Source organism: Colossoma macropomum, unplaced genomic scaffold (genome assembly GCF_904425465.1).
Source record: "Colossoma macropomum unplaced genomic scaffold, Colossoma_macropomum, whole genome shotgun sequence".
NCBI lineage: Eukaryota > Metazoa > Chordata > Actinopteri > Characiformes > Serrasalmidae > Colossoma > Colossoma macropomum.
In genome coordinates, this window is record NW_023494802.1 from 28,356,603 (window position 1) to 28,383,852 (window position 27,250).

The following is a 27,250-nucleotide window of genomic DNA, read 5'->3' on the forward strand; positions in this document are numbered from 1 at the left end:
GCTGCGATCTTAGCGTCAAGGAGTCCAACCGTGCTCCATGTGTGTTATGTGAATGTGTCCGCAACTCAGCACAAGTTGTCCTTGGTGGTGGTGGAGGTGTGGATGGCACTGGAGTCTTCAGGATTGGACCCCCGGCGTGTGGTTCGAGGGTGGCAGCGCAGCAGGGCCAGAAGCTCCCGAGACACACTGCTGGAGAAGGCTGTGTAGATCCAGGGGTTGGTACAGGAGTTCAGACTGGCCAGCAGCATCAGGATGGTGAAAGCCACTCCTGAGAGAAAGTGATGGAGAGAGAACATAATGGGGTCAATCTGTGTGAAATTTGATTAATTGACTGATTATGTTTCTGACTGTCTATCTCAGGTTTGCTTTGTGGAAAGCACCCCTGCATTTTAGATCAGGAAATGAGACTGCATCCCTGTCCCTCATGGCCACATAGTGAACAGTTAGATCCCACTGTTTTGAAGTAAACATGTCCCAAAATCTGAAAATCAGTATGTGACTTTAGGAACTTTAAGAATTGTCACTGCTGAATATTTTCTGCAATTAAGTGAACTCGTCTGTATTTCTCTGAAAAATATTATGATTTTATGAGTTTTCAAATGTTCAAAGCTTTGTTTACTAGTCATGTACTGGCTAGCATTATGCTCAAAAATGAGCTAATATTGTCATCACTGAAACAGTCACTACCAAAACGTTTGGTAAATTTTCTCTACGGCTCATTGGTTATTTAAGCCGTCAGTTAAACAAATAGAATGTTCAATCATTTCTAGGGTTATTTGAAGAAAAATATTTTTTTGTGTAAAGTCCAAGTCAGTTGAAAGTGTATGAAATGTATTTTGAACTTGGATTTAGAAGCAATTTGGTAGAATGATCCATACCAACCCACATATAATTTCTGCTTTGCATGAGTTTAAAACACCAGTAAAATAGGCTAAAATTGATAGATGCTCGCTAATAAACTACAACACCCATCTCTCACATGAACCACATGAACATGCACATCAGGTAAACAAGTTCCTCCTCAGGGGAAAAACTACCGCCTCACCTACTCAGACTGCCCTAACTACCACATTTGACTAAGCTTACTGGTTTGTGTGAGATATTTTGGTGAGGTCTCCAGTATTATGATGTCAATTCAGTGTGTAGCACTGTTAGCCTGCATGCAGCATTATGCTGCGTTCGGGTGCTCATGGGAAGGTTGCATATACTAAATGGTTAACTATGACTCCGTTCAGGTGCTCGTTCATAGCTACGCCCAGCAGTGGGGGAAACTGGTATTTCCCAGTGTCCAACACCACTGGACATGACTGGGTGCTTTACGGCATTTCTGAGGTTTCAGACACAGTCAGAGGATCCCTTGGTTTCTGGTCATGATTTTCACAATGTTACTGGATGAAACATACATGTCAGAGGCGTCAATTAACAAGTGTGGAAGGAACCTCAAAGGCATAGATAGATATATGTATATTTATATGCCCAGAGAAAAGTCAGTGGTAGTTTTACAGTTAACTGTAATGGCTTGCATTATAATGAAGTATGCTAACTTGCTGACTCTGCCTGAGGATCCTTATGAAGTTAAATCAGGACAGGGATGTGAGATTGGGCTTCACATCAGCAACATTTGGAGGAAAAATGTCCATATGGCAAAACATATAAGCTTTGGAACACTTTACCACAGGGCACAACGGGGCCAATTTTGAAAGCGCCTTTTATTTCTGTCAGAAAAATCCAGCTTGTACCTAATATGGTCATGACACCGAATGACAACACAACGTTCTATGGTAGCCTCTGATTGTTGTATTGTAAACCGAGTGTATTCTAGTCATTCAGCAGCCATAGTTGAACACTTTAGGCTAAAATCCTTGTAATGTATTATTCTCATCCACATGCAAAAACAGATATGAGCATATGCTTTGCAATGCTTCAAGGGGTATAAATCACTCACCTAATGTACATCATCTGCTCTTTATTTTGTTGCAGTACCACAAAAATAAACATACTCTCTTTTACAACAGAACTTCAAGACAGCATTAAAATAAGTGCTTAGGAAAACTTTGGTCATTAACTATTGATGCTAGATGCATGAAATTTCAGGGATTTTTATGTAACCTTGGCCCTCTGTATCTCCACACTAAAGCACATAAGATCCGTCAAATCGGGGTGCTTATTACTCATATCACAGCACTCTTTTGTCAATTAGGAAATTATAATAAAGGTTCCTGATTTATGAGTTGTTAAGCATAATCATATCACACCTATATTTCAAATGCATGTAGCTCACATCTTTAAGTCTGCTAAAAAATAATTTATACGACAAAAAATAGCAGTCCTCTGTATCTTCTCTGACTTTTCTGTTTTGGCAAGTTAAATCAAAGAAAATCTTTCATTTCATGCATTTGAACAACAGTTGAAAAGTAATTAAGGCAATGATGAAGGCCAAATTTTAATGCCTTGATATCACAGAAAGATGCACTCCTAAAATATTGTATGCTTGGTGTTAGGCACAATGATTACTTCCCAAATTTATTAAGAAAATATGAGATGGTACATGCAGAACTTTTCTGAAATCTGGTTAAGTGAGACAGATTTAACCAGCACTCGATCTTGTAGTGCCAGTAATTCACCTGTTTTTGATATAAGGTACATAGTTGAAATAAGTAGTTAAATAAGTAGATTATGTGTATATGTATACTAACTGATAAATAGTAAAATGAGCAGATTGTAAATGTACTGGCAACACTAACGTAATGTAGTCATACAGCTTCTTTGAGTTGAGTTGAGAGAGAGTGAGGTAGAGACTGGGAGGGGCGAGACACATTTATCTCAGCACTGTCAAGTCAGAAGTGTATTAGCTTATAGAGTGAGAGCAGAGAGGATGATAGCCATAAATCACAGCAGAGGTCAGACTAATCTCTCCTTTTATAACACACATCCTAAACAGATCCCACCCAGGGTCCTTCATTTGACCTTTCACAGTTCCATTACAAATTTCAGATCATAAAATATATAGCACTCTATAAATAGCAAACCGTGTGTCACTATACATGTATCACCCTATAGCTTACATTCATTCATCATCCTGTCTGCTGACCGACCAACTGATATTTCTGCACATGCTGACTGAAGTCTTACACAGAGCACACGACTCCAGCATCAACTGAATCAACTAAATGTAATTTAGTATTTTGTGTATGCAACCTTTGCATTAATAACAGCTTCCATTCTTTGCATGAGACTTGCTTTCAGTTTTTTAAAGTAAACTGCAGGAATGTTTTCACACCTGCAAAGTTCAGTCTGAGTGGTTAGTTGTATTTTCTGCTTCTCACAATCCAAGTTATCCCAAAAACATTGCCCTATGTTGTCTATGTATACATATTAAAGCTCTTTGTAACAGAAATATCAAAATTACAACAATAAAACAGCAGAATTGGCGTTCACCTAGTCAGGTTGTTTGATTTTAGAGTTTGCTTTTGGACAAATTTGGCTTCTTTATAATGAAGTGTCAGAAAGGACTATTTGGAGTGATATCAGAGAACAGGGTGTCCAGTCTGGTGGTTTTTGGTTTTCATTCCAACAAAGCAGGAGCACACATGATCGACTGTGAAGACTGAGACTAACTGAGTAGAATCAGGTGTGTTTTTGCTTGTTTGGAATGAAAACCTGCAGCTAGGCCGGCCCTTTGTGGATAAGACTGAACACCCCTGCTATAGAAGCACCACTTTTGGTTCCCTAAAGATCCTTTCAGTGCATGGTTCTTTTAAAAAATCCTTTAAAACTACTCAACTCAAAGGTTCTTTAGGGAAACAAATGTGGTTCTATTCTATGACATTGCTCTGAAGAACCCTTTTTTCCACCTTATAGTCAGCGTGAGTCAGAAATCATAATGCATTTTGCTTCCAGTCATGTATTTTTGAAATATAGTATCAGGGAGGGCCTTTGAGCTAGCTGGGCGTTTGGCTTGATGGCAGGTGGAGCTTATGGGAGGGGGAGGTGAAACTTGATATTATTGGTTAATATTTTTTTCCCCCACCTGCTGGCGCATGGTGAAGTAATCAAAACTCAGAAGATGGCAAAAGTACTACACTTTCATCTAAGATTACAAGAAAACAAGAACTTGGTCATTAAGAAGGTATGATGTATCATGTTTAATATGATGTCGTCTTGCAGGGCTAGACGTGATCTTGCAATGAGAACGTGAGAGACAATTATGAAAAATTTTGAGCTTAATGTGGGTGGGAATGTAGATACTTATTAGGGTGGGATCCAACTGAGTGTGAAATTTCTAAACCAAGCCAAGGCTTTGTGAAGTCGGAGCTCCAAACAGGGGAAGATGGTGCATTCGCCAACATTGTCTGATGGACAACAAGCCTGCTGTTAGCTCATGGATGTAGCATGAGTTAACAAGGCTGAAAAGTCCCCCCAAAAAACTCAAATTAAGCATGTAGACATGTATTGTGTGAGCACATTACACGCAGTAAAATAAATACTACCATTTGCAAGGGAAATACAGTTCCATTAACTAATAATAGTGCTTCACTAGCTTGTTTCTTTAGTCTGGGTTAACAATTGTACTCCAGATGTTAAATGAGCACAGGCTAGAGGAATTTAGCAGTGGGATTTAGAGGGGCTGCAATCCGACACCAAAAGTTTAACTACTCACGAGCAGTGTGTTCTGCAGTGAGACCAAATATGATCAAGTTTTGATTTCGGGTTGACCTTAATTATTAAGAATGTAAATCTTCTTCCAATCAACTTAAACTGTAGATAATACTAAAGGAGAAAAGATGTGGAGAGGTATGGATCATTCTACCGTATCGGCTCAGTCAGACTTGAAAACACATTTGAGACTTTCAGCTGACTTGGACTTTAGACTAAAATCCTTTTGCTTTGAATGACTTTTGAGTGCTTTTAGTATATTTTATTGAATTAAATGATTGAACATTCCATTTTGTTACTACCAGTACAATAATAACACTGAAATGTTTTGGTAGTGACAATTTTTGCTAATTTTAAGCGATAAAATTTGAGCATAATGTTAGTTTGTACATGACTAGCAAACACAGCTTTGAACATTTGAACACATAAAAAAATAATATATTATTGTTAAAGCCCAGAATGTTACTTAATTGCAGGAAATGTGATTCAGTAGTGACAATTCTTAATGTTAACCACTGATTTGCAGACTTTGGGACACATTTACTTCAAAACAACAAGATCTAACTACTCACCATGTGACCATGGAGACAGGGATGCAGTCTCACTTCTTGCTCTAAAATGCAAGGTTGTGGCTAAAATAAGGCTCCGCCCATGGACTAAAGCTCTTTTTGTTAGAGTAGGAACCTGAAAATATGGTACATATTTTTTCAATTTAAAATCTATTTTAAATTCATGATGAATTGAATCACTTTAAAAGAAATGATAGTGAAAAATATCCTTCCAAAAACATTATTGAATGAAAAATGCATAAAAATCAGAGTATTATTTTCACAAGTTGAAATGTTGGTGTTAGGGTCTGGGAAAGCCATCTGATTTCCTATATATTTTCCTTATTACTGTCTCAGTTAATGCCTTGGGTTTAAACAGATTATGGCATAATCCTTGTAAATATCTTAGGTCTGAATACTTTACTGTTTTATAAATATTTTTTTACTGTGGGAACTGCAGTTTGAACTAATTTGTTAGAATGGTCCATAAACGGCAGACAGCCGATACTAATTGAATGGAGAATGTAGCCAGTGTGTGTGTATGTGAGAGAGAGAGATAGAGTGTGAGATTTTTTGGCAGTGATGTTTGCTTTTGAAACTCCAGCATCTGGCTAAGGGTGAGACAGCAGCATGGGACTGAAGCATGTTATTTAAAACAGGTTCTTTATTGGCACTGGGATATGTGCGCAAATATGCTGCCTGAGTAGGGAGGAGAGGACAGGAGGAGGACAGCCACAGGACAAACTCTACTGTCAGGACAGACTTGAATTATTATGTAGAGAGAGAGAAAGAAAGAAAGATAGCGAGATATAGCAGAACAATGATTGCCCTATTTATCCGATACTCTTGGAATAGACCTTAAAATGTGCTTACTGAATTATGAATTACAATCATGCATTTTGAGCATTAGGCCATGTTCAAATTACAGGACTGAAGCAACGCAAATCTGATTTTTTGCCTAAATGTGACATAGAGCTGATTTTCTCAGATATTTTAAAATCAGGTCAGACAAATGTGTATCCATGCAACTGTAATTTGAATGGAATTCGTGTGATTCATATTGCCATGGGATGTGTATATATATATATATATATATATATATATATATATATATATATATATATAATGAACATGGCAATGTACTAGCAATGGGTGTGGCTGAAACACTTGAACTCAATAATTAGAAAGGGTGTCTACATATTTTGGTCATACAGTGTATATATCTAGCTCATTTGCAGCATAAGCCTTCTGTTTTTTCATAAATACTTTTCAGACTCAAAATTTATTAGGAAATGAATATAATAGTAGGTGACAAAGTATCATGATCAGTCATATCAAATACTACTTCGATAATTGATACTGAATGTTATTAAATATATTAAATCTTGCTTATTGAGCAATGTAATCTTACATAAGCAATGTAATGTGCACAGACTTAGATCCATTATCTCACCTTGGTTTGGTGGGTTGGGGTCCCAAGCAGCCCAAAGCTGTACTATGAAAAAAGGCGACCAACACATAGTGTAGACCAGCACTATGACCAGAGTCATCCTCACTGTTTTGGACATTGCTCTGGACACACCAGGCGGTGGTGGAGGCAGAGGGCGTGTAGAGGAAGAGGAGGGGTAATGGATTGGGTCTGAGACCTCTGTAGGGGGCTCCAATGGGTTAGTGTATGGCTCTGAGTAATCCAGAGATGTCTGGTAGCAGGCAGTGCCAGGCTCACTGAGAGGCTTCTGGCCCAGACAGCAGTCCTGAAGAGCTGCTGAGTTAGTGTGATTAGTGTGAGTGTGTGCGTGGGTGTGAGGCAGCACATAGGGAGACAGAGCACTGTAGGAGGGACTGCCTGTGATCAGCTCACATGTACACTGGTCGTCCTGAGAGGGGAGGCCGCAGCAGTCTGGCTGTGGTGCACACTGAGAGCTGTTAGCGTTACAGTGAGAATGTGAAGATTCGCTGTTATTGTTCCTCAGGAGGAATTCTCCTCTGGCCTCTCTTGGTTTGCATGCCCTTCTCGTTCTCCCCCTCTCTCTGTCCTCCTGCTTTTTAGGGCTGGGAAAGCAGAAGAAGACAAGGTTTTTCTTCAAGTCTGCCGACACCACTCGCTCAGACTTCAAGTAGATGTTGTCATGGATCTCCCTGAATATTCGCACCTGTGAGCAACACAGTTAAGGTTAAGTTAGCTATAGAAACTACCCAGAGGAGACTGAACACAATAAATCAGATCTGATTCATATTTGAATGGATAGTACCTTAAATATAAATCTGTCCTGCTTTTAAGCTTTGGCACTAAAGCTGCTTTTTAACACCAGTAACTGGATAGAAACTCCAATAGGCAGCTTTAGACAGCAGCCATGTTAGAAATGACTGACCATGAAGTTACTTTAGAGACTACCCCGAGAAGACTGATCAAAATGAATCAGTTTGGATTCACATTTGAACGGAAGAGGCAGCTGGCCAAGACTGTGGAATTCTCTTTGCATGTGAGTCTTTCCCTGTTTTTAATTCTGTGAGAGTTGCTGTTTAGCACTAGCAACTGGATAGAAACTCTAGTGAGCAGCTTTGAACAACATCCATGTTACAGATGACTGACCCACAAAAAGGGGTCACAAACCAGCTCAACATATCTGACAATTACAGAAGCTTAATATTAAACACAGGCATGTAGCTCCAGGTAGGCATGGATAGGCTTGGAACTATTCAGATTTATCTCAGGCCTGAGCAATCAAATGGGGAAAGAATATTTATTAAGTTGCACTTTTAGGATAATGAAATATGTTTCCTGTGAGTGGTGTCATTGTATTATGATCAATCAAAATCACCATTACACTTTGCATGTCATTCCTAAATGTAAAAGGTATAAACAAATTAACTGATCCCAAACTCTGCCTTATTTTCTCACCCCTACAATCACTGCTTAGCAACCTAAGCAGTGCTATCAAGCTTTCAGTTCTTGAGCAGTGAGCCAGTGTGTTGTGTATATATTTTGAATTTAAAATGGTTATCAAACTAGGTGCCTGGGACTTGTAAATGTGTGACTGCCACACAGAAGAGTTTGCTGTTATCTACCAATTTCCAAAGAAAACTAAATAAATAAATAAATACCTACATACATACATAAATACATAAACCTTAGCTTGTGTTAAAAACGTTGCTGCATTGTCGTTGTCTTTGGTTTGCGAATTTGGTACAGAGCTAAAATAGGCTATGTGGAAATGACACAGTAAATGTCTATTATTGTGTATAAAGTCAAAGGTAAGACACAAATGGTCCATAAACATTTTTTCATGCCTACTGTGGCAGTATGCTTTAGCCCAAGGTGCTTTATGGTGTAGATTTTAAATTTGCAGTATTGTTTTTTTCTATTTGAACTGTCCGATTTGAACATCTCAGCTGTCTGATTTCAACTCAGTTATGTTGTCTTCACTGGCAAACGTTGTGTCTGTGGTGAGCAGATGCTTCATAGTGAAGGGTGTTGCAGTGTTGGTTGGGTTTATGTGAATACTGCATTCTCATTGATATGTATATGCTTGCTACTGTTTTGTATCACTATGAGCTGGGTGATGCAAAATCTAGGTGGCCTTCTCACTTTTTCAAAAGCCTACCCAAAAATGTATTTCTGCCTTCGCCACTGATTAAAGAGATCCATGAGGCCAAAAGTTTGTCGTCAAGTGGTTGATGACACCAGTGGTTCTCAAACTAGTCAGCCAGTCCTTATATGAACCAGGTAGTCAGTGTTCTTAATTGCTTAGTTAAGAAGTGTTGGGTGCTATGACAGAGGAAAAAATGTGGACTGCCTTCGGGCCCTGACAACTTGTTTGAGAAAAACTGCCTTACACAGAAAAGCACACAATTCAATGAGAAACTACTTTGGGTGGGGTCTGTTTATGTGGTCCATTGTTTGCATACGATTCCTTTCCTGAACAAAAGTAACAACGGTCTATACTAAGCTGTATTGCTCAATAATACTTCCATGCTAGAACATGCTAATTGAAACATGACTGCTCTGACCAACAGGACATACTTAGCTACATGATGCTAGCAGAGGCATGCAGTGAATCCAAAAGCACCAGTTATTGGCACTATTTTGGTAGTGTTAGAAGATGTCAAAGACAAATGAGTAAATAAATATGTGCAGAAAAGACCAATGGTATATAAAGTATCTATGCTAAATGGTAATTACAAAAATTCACAGTCTCCTATTAAATCAGAGCCAGTATAAATAGACACTTTAACATCTTATTGGACTGGATTATGATGACTGGATGTGAAGTACTAAAAATTCTAAAATCCATGACAGAAATCTTTTTTAAGAAGATATGGTAAAGATTCTTGCAGACAATGCAACGGCTAAACTTGACTAAACTAGACATAGGAACAGTGTTACAGGCTAGATTTAGTCATTCATTTTGCTTCATCTGGAGCCATTCCCTGGGTAAAAGAGAAACAAATATGTTTTTATTAGGCAGTATATCAGGTATTACTGCTTTGAAGCTAACCAGATTCCCTTAACTGCTGTAACCTATTTAAAACTGAGCTGCCAGCTTCTAGTGGCCTTGTGAGTATTGTTTCAGTACAAAATTTTAAAGGCCAAGGAAAGAAATACTGTCCCCCGGAGTTAAATGCCTTTGTCACAAAAATCATTACAACTGACAGGTGAACTTAATGGACTGGAACCATGTTCTGTAAGTTCCAGACTCAGTGAATGGCAAAAAAAACCCAAATAAAAAAGCTTCAGTGCAAGGTAATGAATTATACATCAGAGTCCCAGCAGGTTCGGGAAGACTTCCATTACCTGGCAAACAGTAATGATGAAGGCAGGCAGGACAAAGACAGCCAGGGTCATCCAGGTAACATAGGCCTTGAGACCCCAGGGCTCAGCAAAGTGCCCCCAGCATTCAAACTCCCCTGGAGCCACTTCAGACCTGGAGAAAATGAACACCTGAGGGAGCAGGAGGAGTAAAACAACAATAATTGCATTATTGCCTAAGGCTCTAGGTTGGCCACTGGAAAAAAAAAAAAACCTTGATAAGATAGATAGATGGAGATGGTTTGAAGATGGAGATAGACGGATAGAGATGGTTCACTTCCCCTAAGTGTTTGTGCTCTGTGTCCTAGGTATTACAACTTTATGCATTTGGCAGGCACTAGACAGTGATCAAGTATAAGCTATGTCAAATTCTCTGGATGATAAATGTTATTGTTCTTTGTTAAAGGAATATCATGGCTGGCTCGTGATTCATGAAAGCCTGGCTCGCCTCTGTAACACTCAGTTCTGATATTTGTACCTTAAAACTAATGATAGGACATTGCCCCAGTAATTCAAAGCATTTTGGGATGTTACATGTCATCAGACAAACATACTAAAAATAAAACTGTAACACTTACAAAATATGTCAAATATAAGTCAAATGTAGCTCTTATAGCTTATTTAAACTCTGCAAGTATTACAGTTTCATTGTAAAGTTTTAGATGAAAACTGAAGGGTTAAATTCTTAAAAAGCCCAGTGAAAAAGTCCCAGAAACATCGCTGACTGTTAATACAAGTGGCAGTCTCATTAATGGTCTGTTAGAAATCGAAAACAGCAGCATTAGCTCTATGCCAGAGCTCACTACCACAAGAGTCACTGTGAACCTTCACAAGTTAAAAATGTCTTTTTAAAGCTTAAAATATCTGTGTTTAATCACAAAGCACTGACAAACGGCTAGTATCCTATAGGAGCACTAGGAGAAATTATCATTTTCGTGTAGGTGGGTTTTTTGGTGGGTGGGAGTTTATGTCCCAAATTCAAGGCCTATCTCTAATAGTCATGGTTTGCCACTGCATATCACCAGCCAAAACGTCCTTAGAGACCATTTGAACAGAGCAGACCAAGCTGGTGCTTGGTATCGTTCACATGATAAATTTACTACCAATAACCACCTTAATGTGAACAACTGGTTTACAATCTGATGATGTGACAATTTTCTATCTTCAGGAGTTCATGAGGGCAGACCGAATGCACCATTACCATAAAGAACAAGCATCCTGGTACCTGTGGTAGGCTGAGCACGAGCGCCAGGCCCCAGGCCACCATGATTGGTGTGTTCCAGCGTGAGACCACTCCTCCTCTGTAGGCCTGCATGGGGCAGCAGATGGCGTAATGCCGGTCCACCGTCATAGCCACTATCATATAGGAGGATGCAAACATGCCTACAATCTGCATGTACTTTACTGAGCGGCAGAGCGCGTCAGGGCCCTGGAACCTCTCTGTGATGTCCCACACCAGCTGTGGGAGAACCTGGAGAACGTTACGTCATCACATACCTGCGCGTCATTGTGTGTTTTATAGTAGAATAAGTCTTCAACAATGAGGGTTCACTTAAGAAATCAAGCTACAGTGCCCTCCACAAATATTAGCACCTCGGTAAACATAAGCAAAACAGGCTGTAAAAAACATATTTTATCATTTGGATCAGTCGGACCCTAGTTGAGTCAGACCTTGGTTTTTGTATCGTAAGAAATTTCCTATAATAAAAAAGTTACAAGACTTTAATCAATTTGATTTTATATTGGAACTTTATTGACATTGTGCCCTCCTATAGAAATCTGATTGCCTGGCTTAAAGCAATGATTTGGCCAACAATCAAATGTACGCAATTACCTCCCTTCATCAAATGTGATCAATGAAGTTTGTTTTACTTCAGTCTTTAGGGCTATGAGGCTAAAGCAGAAAAGAAGTAATGGAGGCCTATAGCCATTGGTTATTAGCTACATTAGTTGTTAGCTACATTAGTATTATAGCTCAAGAGTAAAACTAAAGAAGCAAACTTTGAACACCAAACATGTCTTGGCTGACAGACTATATTTATAAGGGGTAAACTGTGTAAATTAGATTTTTGGATAAACCATTGCTTTGAAATACCAGGGAATACAGTGTAAAGTATTAAACATGTTTGTATGAAACTAAAATTGAGTATGACATTAAACATCCAAAGTTTGAACGGAAAAACAAGATAGAAATATAATAAAACATGGCTTAAAATTGCTTATCAGATCTATCTGACAACTGTCTGGCTGCACTCCTGATATATTATATTTGTTAGTCATTAGAAAGTTACTCACAACACAAACTTTGTACATGTATATTATGTGCCCAAAAGAGCAAGAATGACCCACTTAGAAAAAAATACATAGATTTAGGTTCTCTGGGGCTTTTAAAATTTGGTTTGGGCGATAGGTGTACATCTTAACAAGCTTTTCAGATGTGCTCACCTGGAAGAAGGCCACCACCAGGTCAGCCACACAGAGGTTGACCATGAACAGGTGCATGGGAGCATTGTGCTTGCGCCTCCTGAGCAGAACCCACAGCACAAAACTGTTGCCCAACGTGGTGAGCGCCAGGACTAGGCCCAGGACACCTATCTCAGCACGGGCCAGAGCCATGTCCCGTACCCTGGCCGGAGGGGGGACCTGGGTGGTGCTAGAGGAGCCGTTGTGTAGCACCCAGAAATAAGAGCCCCCTCCATGTGAGCTGTTGAGGCCACCACGCTCAGAGAGGAGAGCTGATGTGAAGTTGGTCCACTCAAGCGTCGTGTAGGCAGATCCATCCCAACTTGGCTCTCCTGAGATGGTCTCCATTAGGCCTGCGCAATAAAATAATATCGATGATGATTATTAATATCAATTTTTGTTCCATATTGCTTTTGTGTTTGAGGTGTGTTGGGTAAAATGATGTTTTTCAGTCTGGTATTTGCTGAAAGGCTTGATCTTTGAAAAACTGCTACTTTGGTAAACAAGGTGGCAATGTGCACCTTTTGCTTGATAGAACATGAAGTCTAGCCTTTCACTTGTAGCAACACAAACCAGCGCGACAGTAGAGACAGTGCTGAAATTAAAGAGAGGGAAATGTTTGATGAAAGCATCTCTGAACAAAGTGAGTATATAGAAGAAAATGGGCTGCAGTGTGGAATATTTTTGGGATATAACAGTTTTCCTACATTAGAGCAACCAGAAAAGCCTTGTATTTTATTTAGGGTTCAAAATACTACATAAAATTGAGCATTGATATATATATACACACACACACACACACACACACACACACACACACACATATATATATATATATATATATATATATATACTTTTTTTTTGGTATATTAGTAAGTTGTTTTTTTTTTTTCATTTTACTCAGCTCTGGTCTCTATGTCTGTGAGAGTAGTGATTTTCACATGGGAGACTTTGCAATAACATAGCAAATGTCTGCTGCCCCAGTGCAGCGGAGCCCTGAAAGTTTGGGTTTAGATTCCACAAACACACACAAGAATTGCAAGCCTTGTTGTTTTTAAGGCTCAATAAAACAAATAAACGGTTGACTTATGGAAACATGACCAGTGGACTGATAATCCCTTTTTTATGAGATGATCCTAAATGTGTTCATCAATTTCACGCGCGTGCACTGCCGCAAACAAATTTATTTCTGTCTCTCTCTCTCTCTCTTTCTCTCTCTCCCTCTTTCTACTTTATCACTATTTCTCTAATTTTAGTTTGATTCTGGTCTATTTAAGTTCATGATGTATTTTCTTGTAAAAGTCCCCAGTTACCTTGGTGCAAATGTGCTGTAGTTCTATAAAATATGCAATACATTTTCAAACACCATTACCATGAGAAAGACTTTTTTTTGCTTAACTATTGACACTCCTTATCCCACATGGCACATCTACATTTTTTGTAGTCCTCAAGCCACTCCAGGCTTGATTTCCTCATTACATATTCATTACCTGTGAAGTGGCTATATTTTTGTAAATGAGCTAGCCACATCAGTCGACTTGTGTAGAGTGTTGTTTTTAATATTTGATTTGTTTTTAATATTTAATATTTGATTTGATTATCAAGTTTGTTGCCTGGTCTGGGCTTCCAGGGCTGTAGCCCCAAATCTTCATCCATTCCTCAAAAAAGATAGAAAGAGAAATGCAAGCGAGAGAATAAGAGACAAGCGTACTAGGGATTAAAAGCATGAGTGCCTGAAATTTCTGTAAATAAATGCAAAAAAAAATAATAATAATTTTAACTCATAAAAGTAAAATGGTTTTAAAATGTCAAGTTCATTAAACATCAAATAGTAACTTACATTCTTTTAACTACTAATTTGAAGTGCAATAATATTCAAATGTTTAGGCAGCCAGGTTGCTTACTTTTTTGTTTACTTACCAGGTTACTTCAGTTTTTTACAGTGTACATAAAAAATCACTCATTTGAGACCTATGTGGTACTTGAAAAATTGTACCTGAATATACAAAATATACAAAATATTATAGAGTCCTGCAGATCCCTAAAATGACACAAAACACAAAATTGGCAAGATAGAACTTGTTTTAATGTGAACTTTTATAATTCAAATTTTGTTTTTGTTTGTTGTTAGGTGAGAAGAGGTTCACTGAATATGTTTTCAAATATATAAAAACTACAGATAAAATGTGTCTGTGTTAGCAGGACATTTGAAAGGAGATGTGTAGAAGAGACTGAGAGAGAGAAACTGCAGAGAACTTTTTTCAGTCTTCTTCTCTTTTGAGTCGTGCCAATCAATGTACTGAATCAATGTACATTTTGTTGATGTGTAAAAGCTTACATTAAATAAAAAAGTACAAAAAAAATTACATGCCCACCCATATGGAAAACAATATATGGACATGCATTTTTAGATATTTGGAATACATGTCAAAAACATTCCAAACACTAAAATGTACTTCAGAACATATTGCCATACTGACCAAATATCATTTGAAATACATTTATTTTGAAATGTATGAGGAAATATTACACATATTGCTTATGTGAAATACATTTTTTGTGAGTGGTCTTACCACTTACGTAAATACTTGCAAAACACAGAAGTCAATACCATTTATTTAGTTACTGTATATTTAGTTATATCAGTAATCTTTGTTAAAACTACATACAACTGAAAAATATAATAAAAAATACAAATAAATGCATTTTTAAAACATTTATAACAAATACATTTTTGGTCATTTTTATGCATTGCAAAAATATACTTGATAAAAACATTTGGAATATATATTTTTTTCATATGGACAGTCAATGCCCCTGCTGACTATCCACTAACAAACTTAGCAAGCTAACCACTGCTATCTACCGCTACCACAATAGCACTACCGTGCTCCCCCTCTTGTTCCCTCTCTCATTTGTAGTTAAGCTCCTTTGTGCCCTGTGGCATTAACAACAAAAAAACAAAAGCAAAAAAAACACTAAAACTAACAAACTAGAACACTGTTAACAAGAGGAGGAGACAGGCCACTGGCTGAAATATGAATGGGAAAGCTTGTAACAGTCAACATGTCTGTTTACAGAGAAAGTCCCGCCCTTCAGTAAAAAGAGCCAATCAGTTAAGCTGCAAGCAAGAAAAGCCTCCCCTCATTGTCGAGATCTGCGTAAGTGCAGTAGCCACAACAACCTGAAATACACATTTTTTGTGCGTTACTGAGCCAAATGCTACAAACTATTTATGAGGTTTTTTGTCAGATTTCACCAGTAAATTTAAATATACTTTTGAAATGGTAATTTGACCTTCAGTTTCGAGTATTTAGGTCTCTCCTCATTCAGAGATAGGATTCTGGTCTTGTATGGCAGGAAATAAGTGCCAAGATGGCCGCCAAGTGAACAAACTTCCCTATAAGGACTTTGTTGCTAACTAAAGACATAATGATATAATTATATAAAAAATGGTGACCAAACTGTACAATTTACTCTCTGTTATGTCTGACGTTCTCCTCCTTACGTTGACGCAAGTCCTGCTGTATTTGTTTTCATTTCCAGACTGTCCAGTTACTTGTTCATCTTCACTAATCCCTCTGTCATCCCCTCCTTACACCACACAATCCTCACTTCTCCCCAGATCTGTCCTGTCTCCTACTCCTCCTTCAGCCCTTTGCTCTCTCACTTCCTCCTGATCGAATGCTCCTTGATCTCAATAAAATGGGGTTTATTTTGCAGGCAAGCAAATAGTATTAAAGTAAACATCATTTGAACTAATGAAACCAACGTTTAGAGAGAGAATCATGGGATGGGGTCAGAGCTGGAGACATGAATAAGACGAGGAGAGAGAGGGGTGGAAGAAGAATACAAGAGGGATAAACACATGGATATGGACAATACACAGAGACAGTCCATTCTCAGTGAACTGCAAGCTGAGAAGTGAGCAAAGCAAAAGGCGTCAGAATTAAAGGTGAATTGGGGTGAAGTGCGTCATTTGGCATGAAACAATGAATTAACAAATTAACACATTTAACCACGCGCGTCATTTACACTAGGGACACCAGATTTTGAAAGAAACACATTATTACATGGCCATTTTTTTTAGTCTGTGGAAAACATATAATGTTTTATGTAGTAAGTTACATAGGGGGTACACAGAGGACCCTGCTGAAAATAATCATAGAAACCATTAAAAGTTTATGCTGGTTCCTGTTGGTGTTCAATAGCATCTAATGGTATTCTGTGTTTTCCTGATGGGTTGTTATCACAGTGTAAAAGACTCTAATGGAGAAGCATAGACCACTTGAAGTTCATGCCCATAATGCAGCTTTATTTTGACTCAGCAGCCAAAGTACAAGAGAAGAAAATCGCTCTTATTTCCAAGAAGGAAATAAGCTCTTTAAACCTGTAGCACGGTCATGCTTAGCCACAGAATCCCACCTAGGGTTATAAATCAGGAAACAAACTTGGGTGACAGTAACTCACACTCACACAAACCAGTACCTACCCAACCTGCTCAACAGTTTGCATAACCTGTAACATGCATACTGAACATGCAATGAAAAACCTTTACTTACTTTTTTGTTTAACTAAATACAGTCTGGCTAAGCACGCACAAAGCACCACATCATGCTCTGACACAACAATACCATCAACTGGTCTGTTTATGTAAACTAAGCTGCAAAAACAACTTGAATTCATAATTTTTGTAATGTCACGAAAACTAATAATATTATTCAGTAGTTAAGCCCACCCCCTTACTTAGAAATGATAACAAGTGTTTCAGTCTGAACTGTTTTTTTTTTTTTTTTTAATCACAGATAGCAAGAGGATAGCAGCCACTGTTGGCCCACTGATGGAAAGCCTGGTTGCCTAGTCGCTTTTCGCTCAGCGTTTTCTGGGGGCCTGCTAGAAGTAGACAAAATGGCACTTTTCATCACTCATTTTCCTCTCCAGTCAAATGTACTTATTTTTCCTTCATTTGTTTCTTTTGTTGTTCTCTGTAAATTAGTTTAGTAAATAACTTTAATTTAGTGTTAGCATATTTTTAATTTGTTTATTGTTATATTATGTATTTTTCTCTCAGTTGTTTGTAAGATTTGTCTTAGTTTATTTTCCCAAATAAACGCCTCTGTGCCTTTAAAATCTGTTTGAAGAGAATAAAAACGAGTTGGACCTTGTATTCAGCGCAGTAATCTGGTCCGAGGGTGGACTAGCAGTAGCAAACAGTCAGCGGGGTTCTGACCTTGTTGAGCCAGCGAACCTTTATGTGCTTGCTGTCAGGAATGAGGCACGGCAGCCAATCAGAACAGAGGCTTCGCGCAATCTTTGAAGTTCAAAATCTAACGGAAAACTCAACGAATTTGCGCGAGCCGGATCCAGTCGGTTACAATTCAAAATACAACGGAGCCCCGACGGTTTCAGGCTTCAGGGAACACCTGCAGGCGAGGAAGATAGTCTGGTTTAGTTAATAGGGAAAATAGGGGAAAAAAATATGTTGGTATCCTGAGACATATTAATAGACTTATATTTGAGTCCAACTGATGGTAATTCTTGCGATAGCCATGTTAAGGTTAGCCGATTCCTTAAGCCAGTCAGGGGGATTTCGGTTAGCCTGCTATGCCAACCTTATAGTAAGAAATAGGTAAACATTATCTGTTAGTGGTAATAGCCTACTTATTTTTTTGTTTAAGGTGAGTGAAGGAGAGCGGTGCCAAAGCAAGCTAAATACGACAGGTAAGTAATGTCTGTATGTATAATAATTTAGCTAGCGTTAACTAGCAATGAATGTTAATAAATATTTTGCTACACCTTCTCCTGAGCAGGTAAGTAACCATCAGAAATCACATAGAAAGCACAAAAAAAGACCATAAACATTTTTTTTTTTTGGTTAACTAAGCTAAAAAAAAATTTAAACGCGATACACTGATTTTACTTACAGCTGTAATCATCGCCCAAACGACTAGAATGAGGCTGTCGTTGTGCTCGGCTATCCAGAAACCGTTAATTAAACATTTGTGTATTTGGTTTCTCAGGGAAATATGAAAGAATGAACAGTGGCTGTAGATAATTAGCTTTATTCAGTTTAACTTGTACACGTAGTTCTCTTCTATGCTGGATACTTTTTTCTAGGTGAAAAGTCAGAGCGGCTGCAGTCGCGTTTCTATGGCAGCGAGTTTAGCGACGTACGCATTAGTTAGTTGTTGCTAGTTAAGACACGACTTACGGATTTGTGGTGCAACCAGCTTTAGTAAAAGGATAGCTTGAAACTTACTAGTGTTAACTAAAGATTTTACACCCAAACTTAAATATAAACTTAGACAAACCTGGTGCAGCCCAATCCTGATGATTATTTCTCGGTCATAAACGCCACCCCAACTCATCCTAAGGATACTGGATAATGCTCCATAATTTTAGAGAACCTAGCTTCATAACTGTTATGTCCATTTATACGCCTCTGTACAATTCTTGGCATTGGGCTTGGTTTTAGGTACGTGTACGTTTGCTCCAGAGCATCCTATTGTATTAGGAGTGCTTTTCTATTGATACTTACAAGCTTTATACAAGATGCTTTCTGACTAGAGTTTTGGAGCTCCCTTTTTCCACTGGTTTTAGAAACATGCCTGATTCACTCTAAGAAAGGGCTGATAACATGCCAGTTATATTCAGGCTCAATTACTAGATTCGGAAAAGACTGTTAATCAAATGCAGTTTTGAACAAAAACTAAGTGTAGATCACTGGTTACTTTTTATGTGTCAGTATATTATGACGTGTGTCTTATAAGCATAGAACAAACAAATAAACAACTAAGGTTTGTATCACTGCACTGATCAACTGACATGATCATAATAATACATATAATTTGCTTGTAAATCTTTTCACTATTTCCAAACAATTTCCTGTCTTTAGAATTTCTACTTCTATGTACCTCTACTTCTACATGAAAAACCTGCAAAGTGAAAAAATGTGCTAAAAATCAGTTAAGATGTTTAAATGACACACATTGTGTCATGTCTTCATCTGCACTGCAGGCATGCTTTCAGTACTTGACATTAGTTTTTTAGAAGGTGTAGTGGTGGTGTTCACTGCATTGTGTGAGTCTGTGTTTGATAGGTACTTTCATATGTAATGTTATCTCACTAGACCTTAATTCTGGAAACAGAGACAATTAGAGCTTGGCTTGGCTGGTGCTAGGCAAGTATCCTCACCGGATCTGGTAATTTACTGCCATTCAAATAAGTCATTGGATTTTCCATTCACATGTACAGCTTTTTCTGAGTCGTAATCACTTCTGATTTATCCTTTTGTTTAAGGTGAAAAATCATTTCTGTCTACAAAGGGATTTTGATGGAGGACAAACGGGTAGAGGAGAAAGGGAACCTCACAAAGACTTCAAAAGTGGAAAATGTCTTTTAAGACATTCATATCTGAATTATCCTCAAAATTAACTGTAAAACCTTTCTTTTTATCTTGTAAGACTATAATGGATTCAAGTCTGTGACTGTCATTCTGTGTGCGTGAGTAAGGGGGCCTGCGAGCATATTGTGTGAGTGTGGCAGGGTGTGTGTGGGTCTATGGGTGTGTGCTTCTCTTTGTATTTCAGACATGTGAGAGATGTGTATGCTTTGTCTCTCTGTGTAATTATGTTGGCCCTTGTGATCATGCTGGGTGCCGCAGGTTACACTTAACCAGGCCCCTACACACCTGCCACACACTAATCATCTCAAGGTCAAGACTACCCAGGGCCTCAATGGTCTCTTGAAGCTCCTTGACATCCTTTCTGTAAAAAAATCAAGCTTGACTGCATGTTTTAGCGTAAGATATTCATGAAATTAGATTTTTATATAACCCTTTATGTTGTGCAGTTGTGTTTGTAGCCTTATTGTTAGCATCCCAGACCTTACCAATAAATAGTGAGTGTCTCCTGGCCCCTGGATCAGCTGATGCAGAGCTGGGGCTGCAGGTGATAATTGCCCTTGCTCTGTCTTTTTCTGCCCTTCCTTTATTGTTCCTTTATTTGCTAATGTTGCTCAGCAGAAAACTTTGAGCTTGGCAGAAAATAGCCAATGATACAGCATAGGGATTTTACACTGCCACCCATAGGGGTGTGGGATACTTGCATACATTTTAACCCATTCAGACATTACCATTTATTGCATGATCAGTGCTGCACCTGGAACAGTAAAGGCAACAAGTGTAGGCTTCTTTCAAGGCTTTTTGGTGTCAACATGTGATCTGCATCCAAAAGTGTTGATAAAGCACCCTCTTTTTCAGCAGTTCTTTCAGAATGGCCTGTTTCTAAGAAACTGTTCAAGTTTTCAAATGTCTAATGTCTGCTGCTACATCTAATATCCAGAATTAAAAAGAATGCCCCAACAGTGGCAGGTCCCCTCCTTCCAGCAAATTTCCAAATCCTATTGACTTTTGTTAATGCTTAGAAGTCCAGGGTTATTATTGTTGTTCTGCTATGTGTTTGTTAAATAATTAGAAAATTATTTGTATAGAGTTGCAAAACTAGTTAAAGAATTAGCAACATTATTGATTAAATTTTCATTCTGTTTATGTTATGTATTGACAGGTTTGAGTTAGAATTTTCTTTTGTTTTTATATAAAGAAATGAAAAATATTTAGCAAAACTAAACAATAACTTTTCATCAAATTCATATTTTACCAATACCAGTCTGTTTCCCACAGATGTGTTTTTTCTTGTGACACTGTAAAAATTACTTGACCCTACACATCATGGTAAAATAAATGTGATTGCTTATTTTGCATGTCAGTCAAATGGCCCCTTCCTTTCAGAGTAGGTTCAAAGTAGGTTTTTGGTCATGTTGCACAGTGAAATGTCTTCTGACTAGAAGCAGAAGTCTGGCTTGCAGAAATAATACCATGAAGGACCTAAGAGGGTTTAGCATGACTGGAGTTACTCATGATGTTCTTATATCACCATTTGCTAAGGCTAGTTGTTTCCATGTTACCAAAAACTATCTGAAAATATCAAATGAGAAATGTCTCTTTGCAGGTATGCCACCAAGTTATTTGGATTTCCAAATGCATTTAATCTTTTAACTTCCTTGTCCGAGGGTTGCTGCCAATCCAATCTTCCACTTTCCTTGTGACAGGCCTGTTTCTGCAGCCTCGTTCTTTACCTTAGAGTTTGGAGTTATTCAGGAAGGAATAAGACTCGTCTGTTTGACTCTGGAGATTACTCATTCTCCTTTCTCTTGTTCTTTGTCAGCCCTCCTACCATCTCTCCTCCACAGCTTTAAGGCTATTTGTACATCCTCCTTTTCCAGAAAGTCTTATATTTATTAGATATGAGCTCACATCCTAAAGTTCTGATTATAGTTACACAGACAAATATTTCTAATGTTAGATAAATATATAAATATATCTATGTGGTAGGAAAAAAATAATTTCCCACACGTATCCTCCCATTTTCACATGCTTGTCTTAAGTACCTTTCACTTTGCCTGTTTACTCTTTGTTTCTCACACTGAGAACTGATAAAGCACCGCAGGACGATATAATAAATTGTTCTTGAGTCCCAGTAGGAACTCCTTGAAACTCTATCATGTCCAAGTTTACATTTGGGAATGGTGGCATTAGTGTTTGTGTTGGGTGTAACTGTACTATAAGAAGCACACTTAAAGTATGTTCTCTCCCAGCCTAGCCTGCAACACCCTTTCTGCCCTCTGCAATAATGGACAGTGAAATGTTTATTAAAGCAACGGTTCAGCCGTAGTTAATTTTACTATTTTCTTCCTACCCAAAATGTGCTCAGCCAAGATATAACTTGGAAAAAGTTTGCTCCTTTCGTTTGGCACCAGAGCTTTTCACCTAATATGCATAACAAATAATGGTGTCGGCTTCAACCGATCAGCACTGTGCAGAGTGCATGCCAGAAGTCACCACAATGTGTCACGGTATTAAGTAATCTCAAATAGACATGCCTATATGGTTTCTGATACTGTATGATGTACTGTTATTTATAAAAATGGACAAAAATACAGACAAACTTCAGGCTTCGCGATGGCTGCCTACAGCTGTGCAACATATTTTTATCCATTTTTTAAAATAACTATGAGTTATGTGTCATAAGCCACATAAACAAGTGTATTTGAGATTACTTAACTCAGTGGCATATACTTTGCATGGTGCTAATTGATGGTTATAAGCCTCCATTACTTGTAAGCAATTTTGGCCTCATAGCTCTCGTGCCAAGCTAAGCAAGCAAACTTCAGACACCAAACATGCCTTAGCTGATTAACTACATTTGGGGTAAGGGGTTTGATTTTTAGCTGAACTGTCACTGTAACGTAGAACAAAAGTGTTTGACTAAATGTCTGCAGTAGCAGACAATAGTCAGTAACTGATTATTCTGTTTTTCTGTTTCACTGTTGCTGCCTGTAGTCTACATGCCTGAATGACACTTTGCTGAAGAATTTCCAGCGAATGCTTATGCTCTTGCCTTCTTTTGTACCGCTTGAGTCTATTTTTGACCGTTTGTTTGCTATTCATTATTGCCTTATACACTTATCAATAAGTGCTCACACCTGGGCACACATGTGCAAGCATATAGTGACTAATACCCGAACAAAAGCATAATAAAAATGTGCGCCAGCAACAAATTTCCTTTCATCTTTAAGCCATTAATAAGCTGTTGTGGCCCCTAGCTTCACACTTAATGACAACAAAACAGCTGTCTAGGCTTGCAATTCATGGCATGTTAATGACCAGGGTCATGAACATGGGTCTTGGCACATAATACTGAAAGAGGTGCAGTATGGCTGAATCCCTTTCTAACAAGAGTGGCCAGGAAAGAAAATCATGACTCAGATCTGAGCCCAAGCCATGCTGTGAAGTGTTTATATTTAATCAGATAGCTGCTTTATTTAAAAACAAATTAATTTCACCTTATTCACCAGCACCTTAAATCATCTTGCTTTATAGCCACCCATTTGAACCAGATTTTGAAGCCAATAAGACAACGAATGAGTCCTGAACTCGGATGGCTAGTATCCACTCAGGAACATGTATTTGTTCTCTTTTTGTGTTGTGTTCATTCTGTACTGTTGGTGCATCATCTGGACTGTGGCTCACACAGCACACCTTCAAGTATTCTATTTTAGAGAAGAAATGAAGAATAGCACCTAACAAATGTAAGTTTCCTTATTTGTTAAAATTACTAATACAGATTTTGTACCACATACTGTTTCTTGTGTAATCCTTAGTTACTTAGGTAAATCTAGCTAAAATCAGTTTATTTGGATAGGTCCTACAGAATGAAGAGTCTTTTGCCCAAAAAGCTTCCCAGCATTCTTAGAGCATTTGTTGGTTTCTGCTAATTAACTCTTATTTTTCTAATTTATAAATAAAAGTCCTATATAATAGTCCTATATAAGCCATTTACTCGTTTTTATATGGAAGAGTTCACTTAATGTAATAGAGTTGTTATAATTGATGTCAGTATATTACACAATGAAAGGTGATTCAAGATTGATTGAAGTTAAGATAACTAATTCAAGATATATATATATATATATAAATAAAGAAATGGTTGTTGGTTTAGGCATATGCTTTGAATAATCCTGTTAATTTTGTAGAGCCTTTGCACTGTTAATTGTAACACCTGTAACAATTACTGCATGTCACATATTACTGATCACAGCTGTTTTTGCTGACCACATTTATTTTCTTCAGTTCAGGCAAATACAATAAATAAAAGAAAGCAAATGCATGTTTTACAAAAACAGTGAAAGTTCTAAATTCTGACAGGTATTATCACGTGTTTAGAGGGCAGTGTTCAGTATTGTTTGTTTATTTGGGCTCGAGCTGTGTCTGTCATCAGTTGAGAGCTACAGAGAATCAACAGCTAGGACAGTCAGCCAGTTTGTCCACCTTAGCCAGTTTGTCCATTTTAGACTTGTGCATTAGTTCTTCCATACAATGAGTTGCAATTGTTTTGTATGGCTATTAATCATAAGCTAAAGTCTTATTAATTTGACAAGCATCAGGTGGAGGTTCTTTAACTTAAAAAAAAATCACACTTGTACATCCCATATATAAAAATGAATTATCACTACAAAGAACCCTTTTTTGTACTTTTATTTTTATGCTCAAGCATCTGTTTGCCAGCCACCATTTCACCCTCTGCCCCGTAATACTGAACTCTGGCCTTTTCCTTAAACATGCACTGGAACAGGTAAACACATTATCCCACTCCCACATGCCAAAGCAATCTATGGAAAGCTGATTAGGCTCGGGGTGTGTCGAGGGGAGCTGTGATACAGCAGTTGGAGATGCCAGCTCTCCTGCCAGGCTGCTTCAGGCAGCCTTTTGGGCTTTAATCAACTGGTCCATCTGTTTACCCTGCCAGAGTTACAGCAAAGGAGTCAAGGTGATTAGCCAACTGAGCAGAATGAAGTAAAGCACAATCAAGAATTGGGACTTCAGCGTTTCTTTACTGCTACAGGGAAACTGATGAAAAATAGATCCCTGTCCTCACAGATATACTTAAGTGAAGTATTACCATTTGAAGGGAGTCTGAAAAGTAACAATCCATCAACATGTCATTTAAATACACGTGAATAAATAGGACTAGTTACAGAGCACATTTGTTGGTTTTTATGTAAGTAAGCCAGCTATCAGTGACATAGAATGGACAGATATGACTGTTGATGTGAAACGTTCTATGTGTGAGATGCCACACTAATCTAGGTCAGCATTTGATTAGTTTTTCAAGTAATTCAGTATTATACATTCACTGAAAATTAACGCCTTACCAAGCCATGGGCTCGCCGTTATCACACTTTTATAACCCAAGAAAAGCTCCATTAGTTTGCATTGAAGTTCCTGTCATTACTGAATAATAAGCTTTAGTGTGTAATAAGCCTGGAATGTTAAGGGGTTCACAGAATGTATTTTATAAAATAAATTTACCCGAACAAACACACCTAATGTATGTAATTTCATTTTTGATGGTTATGTTTTAGCAAGTTTTTCGTCCATATTTCTGTGTATCTTCGTTGTTTGAAGAATCATCTTTCCATAATAGTAACTTTACAGAAGAAGAAAAAACATTCTTTAACGTACCCTGATGTAGCAAGATTGTATTAAGTAATTTTGGATCATTTCTGTTGGTCCAGTCATTGTGACTTTTACTCAGTAGACAGCTGGTATTCTCAAATTATGGAAAAAATAAATAAATAAATATACAAGGTTTTGTTCTATTAGTGATGACATTAGGACAGGGCTGCCCAAAGTGTGGCAAACAGGATGTTTGATTTGGCCCACCAGAAAGTTACCCTAACCCACCCCCAGCATACTTTTATACTACATATATCTGATTACATTCTTATTGTTCTTTTAAAATTGCATTTTAAAGTTATAAAGTAAATTGTTTTGTCTTTTTGGCCCTTGGATCACTGCAGACATTTTAGTTTGGCCCCCCAAGACAAGAAAAAGGTTTGAGAACCCATGCTATAGACGAAATTGCCTTATTGTCGTAGTCTTAGTTAATCATCCAGTCCTAAATGCGTGTGAGCCTGCAGGTATCTGTATGTGTGTTTGATGAGCGCTCCCAGAGTCTCTTACCTGATTGTCAGTGCATGATCTTTACTCCAGCAGCGTTCTCCCGCAGTATCCTTACAGCACACACACAAAAACACAGCATTCTATGACTTCAGTGCATTCAGTGCCCATTCAAAAGCTGTTCTTAAGAAGTGTCTCCCATTGACTAATGCAAGATGACTCTCACTTTCATTTTCTTAAAAAGACACAGTATGAATCATCTTAAATATGTAACATGACTCCATTATGGTTCAGGCCCTAGAACTCTAGCCTATGGTAACCTGTAAACACACGTTCTTTTGCTGATGTAGAGTCTTCTAAAGTGTCCAAGAAAGTTCTAAACATTTCCAAAACTACCTTAATGCATACGTCTCCTGATAAGACGATAACCTTTCATTAATCACACTTTCAACTCTTTGAGCTCCTTTGTAAATTCCTCATTTTATATTTTTATCCAGTACTCTGAAAACATAAAACATTTAATTTACTCGGTTTTCAGTTTTATTTACTTTTGGCAGTAATTATTCTGATGTTATATATTATATTCATGTGCAAAATGTAATACACAGTTACTTTGAGTTAGCATTAAGTTATTAAGTTGAGGATTGCATATTTATGCATACTATAAATATATATAGCCTGTAGATTCTACTGTGTAAGGCAGCATCTATAACAACTATAGTCTAAATTCTGTTGGTGATTCTGTAGGCAAAACAGAAATTAACTCACTGTTTGTCCAGTCCCAGTTTGTTGATTGTCAAATCCACGTGCTTTTAGCAACCTTCAATCAAGTTATCGCCCTCTGTCCCTCTACCTGGTCAGCCTTGTGGCGTTTTGCACGATTTACACAGAGCTGATGAATAGCAGTGTGTTATTTCACCAGCCTACATGAGCGTGTGTGAACCTGATGAGCCGCAGTGTGAGGTTTTGACCCCAGGTTAAGGGGGCAGGATCTCCATGACCTCAAACGAGTTGTCCCAGATGCAGTCAAGTGAGATATCCTCAGAAGTGTGGCAGGGTTCCTCAGAAGTGTGGCAGCGTTCCTCAGAAGTGTGTGTCTGAGCCTTCATTTCCCAGCCTGAATGGGGACTGGTGTGCTCATAATGCTGAATTTGAGCTCAGATTGCTTGCTCTCTCTCTCTCTCTCTCTCTCTCTCTCTCTCTCTCTCTCTCCCTCTCTTTCTCTCTCTCTGTGTCTCTCTCTCTCCTACTCTC

General features: G+C 38.1%; 1 protein-coding gene across 1 annotated transcript; it reads right to left on the reverse strand.

The window, feature by feature from the left end:
- Positions 1-65: 65 nt before the first annotated feature.
- On the reverse strand, positions 66-27,191 carry avpr2aa (arginine vasopressin receptor 2a, duplicate a). Its single transcript, XM_036592181.1, has 7 exons — positions 26,765-27,191; positions 26,060-26,109; positions 12,460-12,830; positions 11,240-11,485; positions 10,000-10,146; positions 6,658-7,357; positions 66-268 (listed from the first exon to the last, which is right to left on the reverse strand). Exons 3-7 carry the CDS (start codon positions 12,823-12,825, stop codon positions 66-68), a joined length of 1,662 nt encoding a protein of 553 aa, XP_036448074.1. The 5' UTR covers positions 12,826-12,830; positions 26,060-26,109; positions 26,765-27,191.
- Positions 27,192-27,250: the final 59 nt, after the last annotated feature.

Coding starts and splice junctions, on each gene's coding strand:
- avpr2aa (XM_036592181.1), bottom strand. CDS start 12,825: ATGGAGACCATCTCAGGAGAGCCAAGTTGGGATGGATCTGCCTACACG. Junction 10,147..11,239: donor TCGTGCTCAGCCTACCACAG/GTACCAGGATGC, acceptor CTGCTCCCTCAG/GTGTTCATTTTCTCCAGGTC. Junction 7,358..9,999: donor TCATCATTACTGTTTGCCAG/GTAATGGAAGTC, acceptor TGTTGCTCACAG/GTGCGAATATTCAGGGAGAT.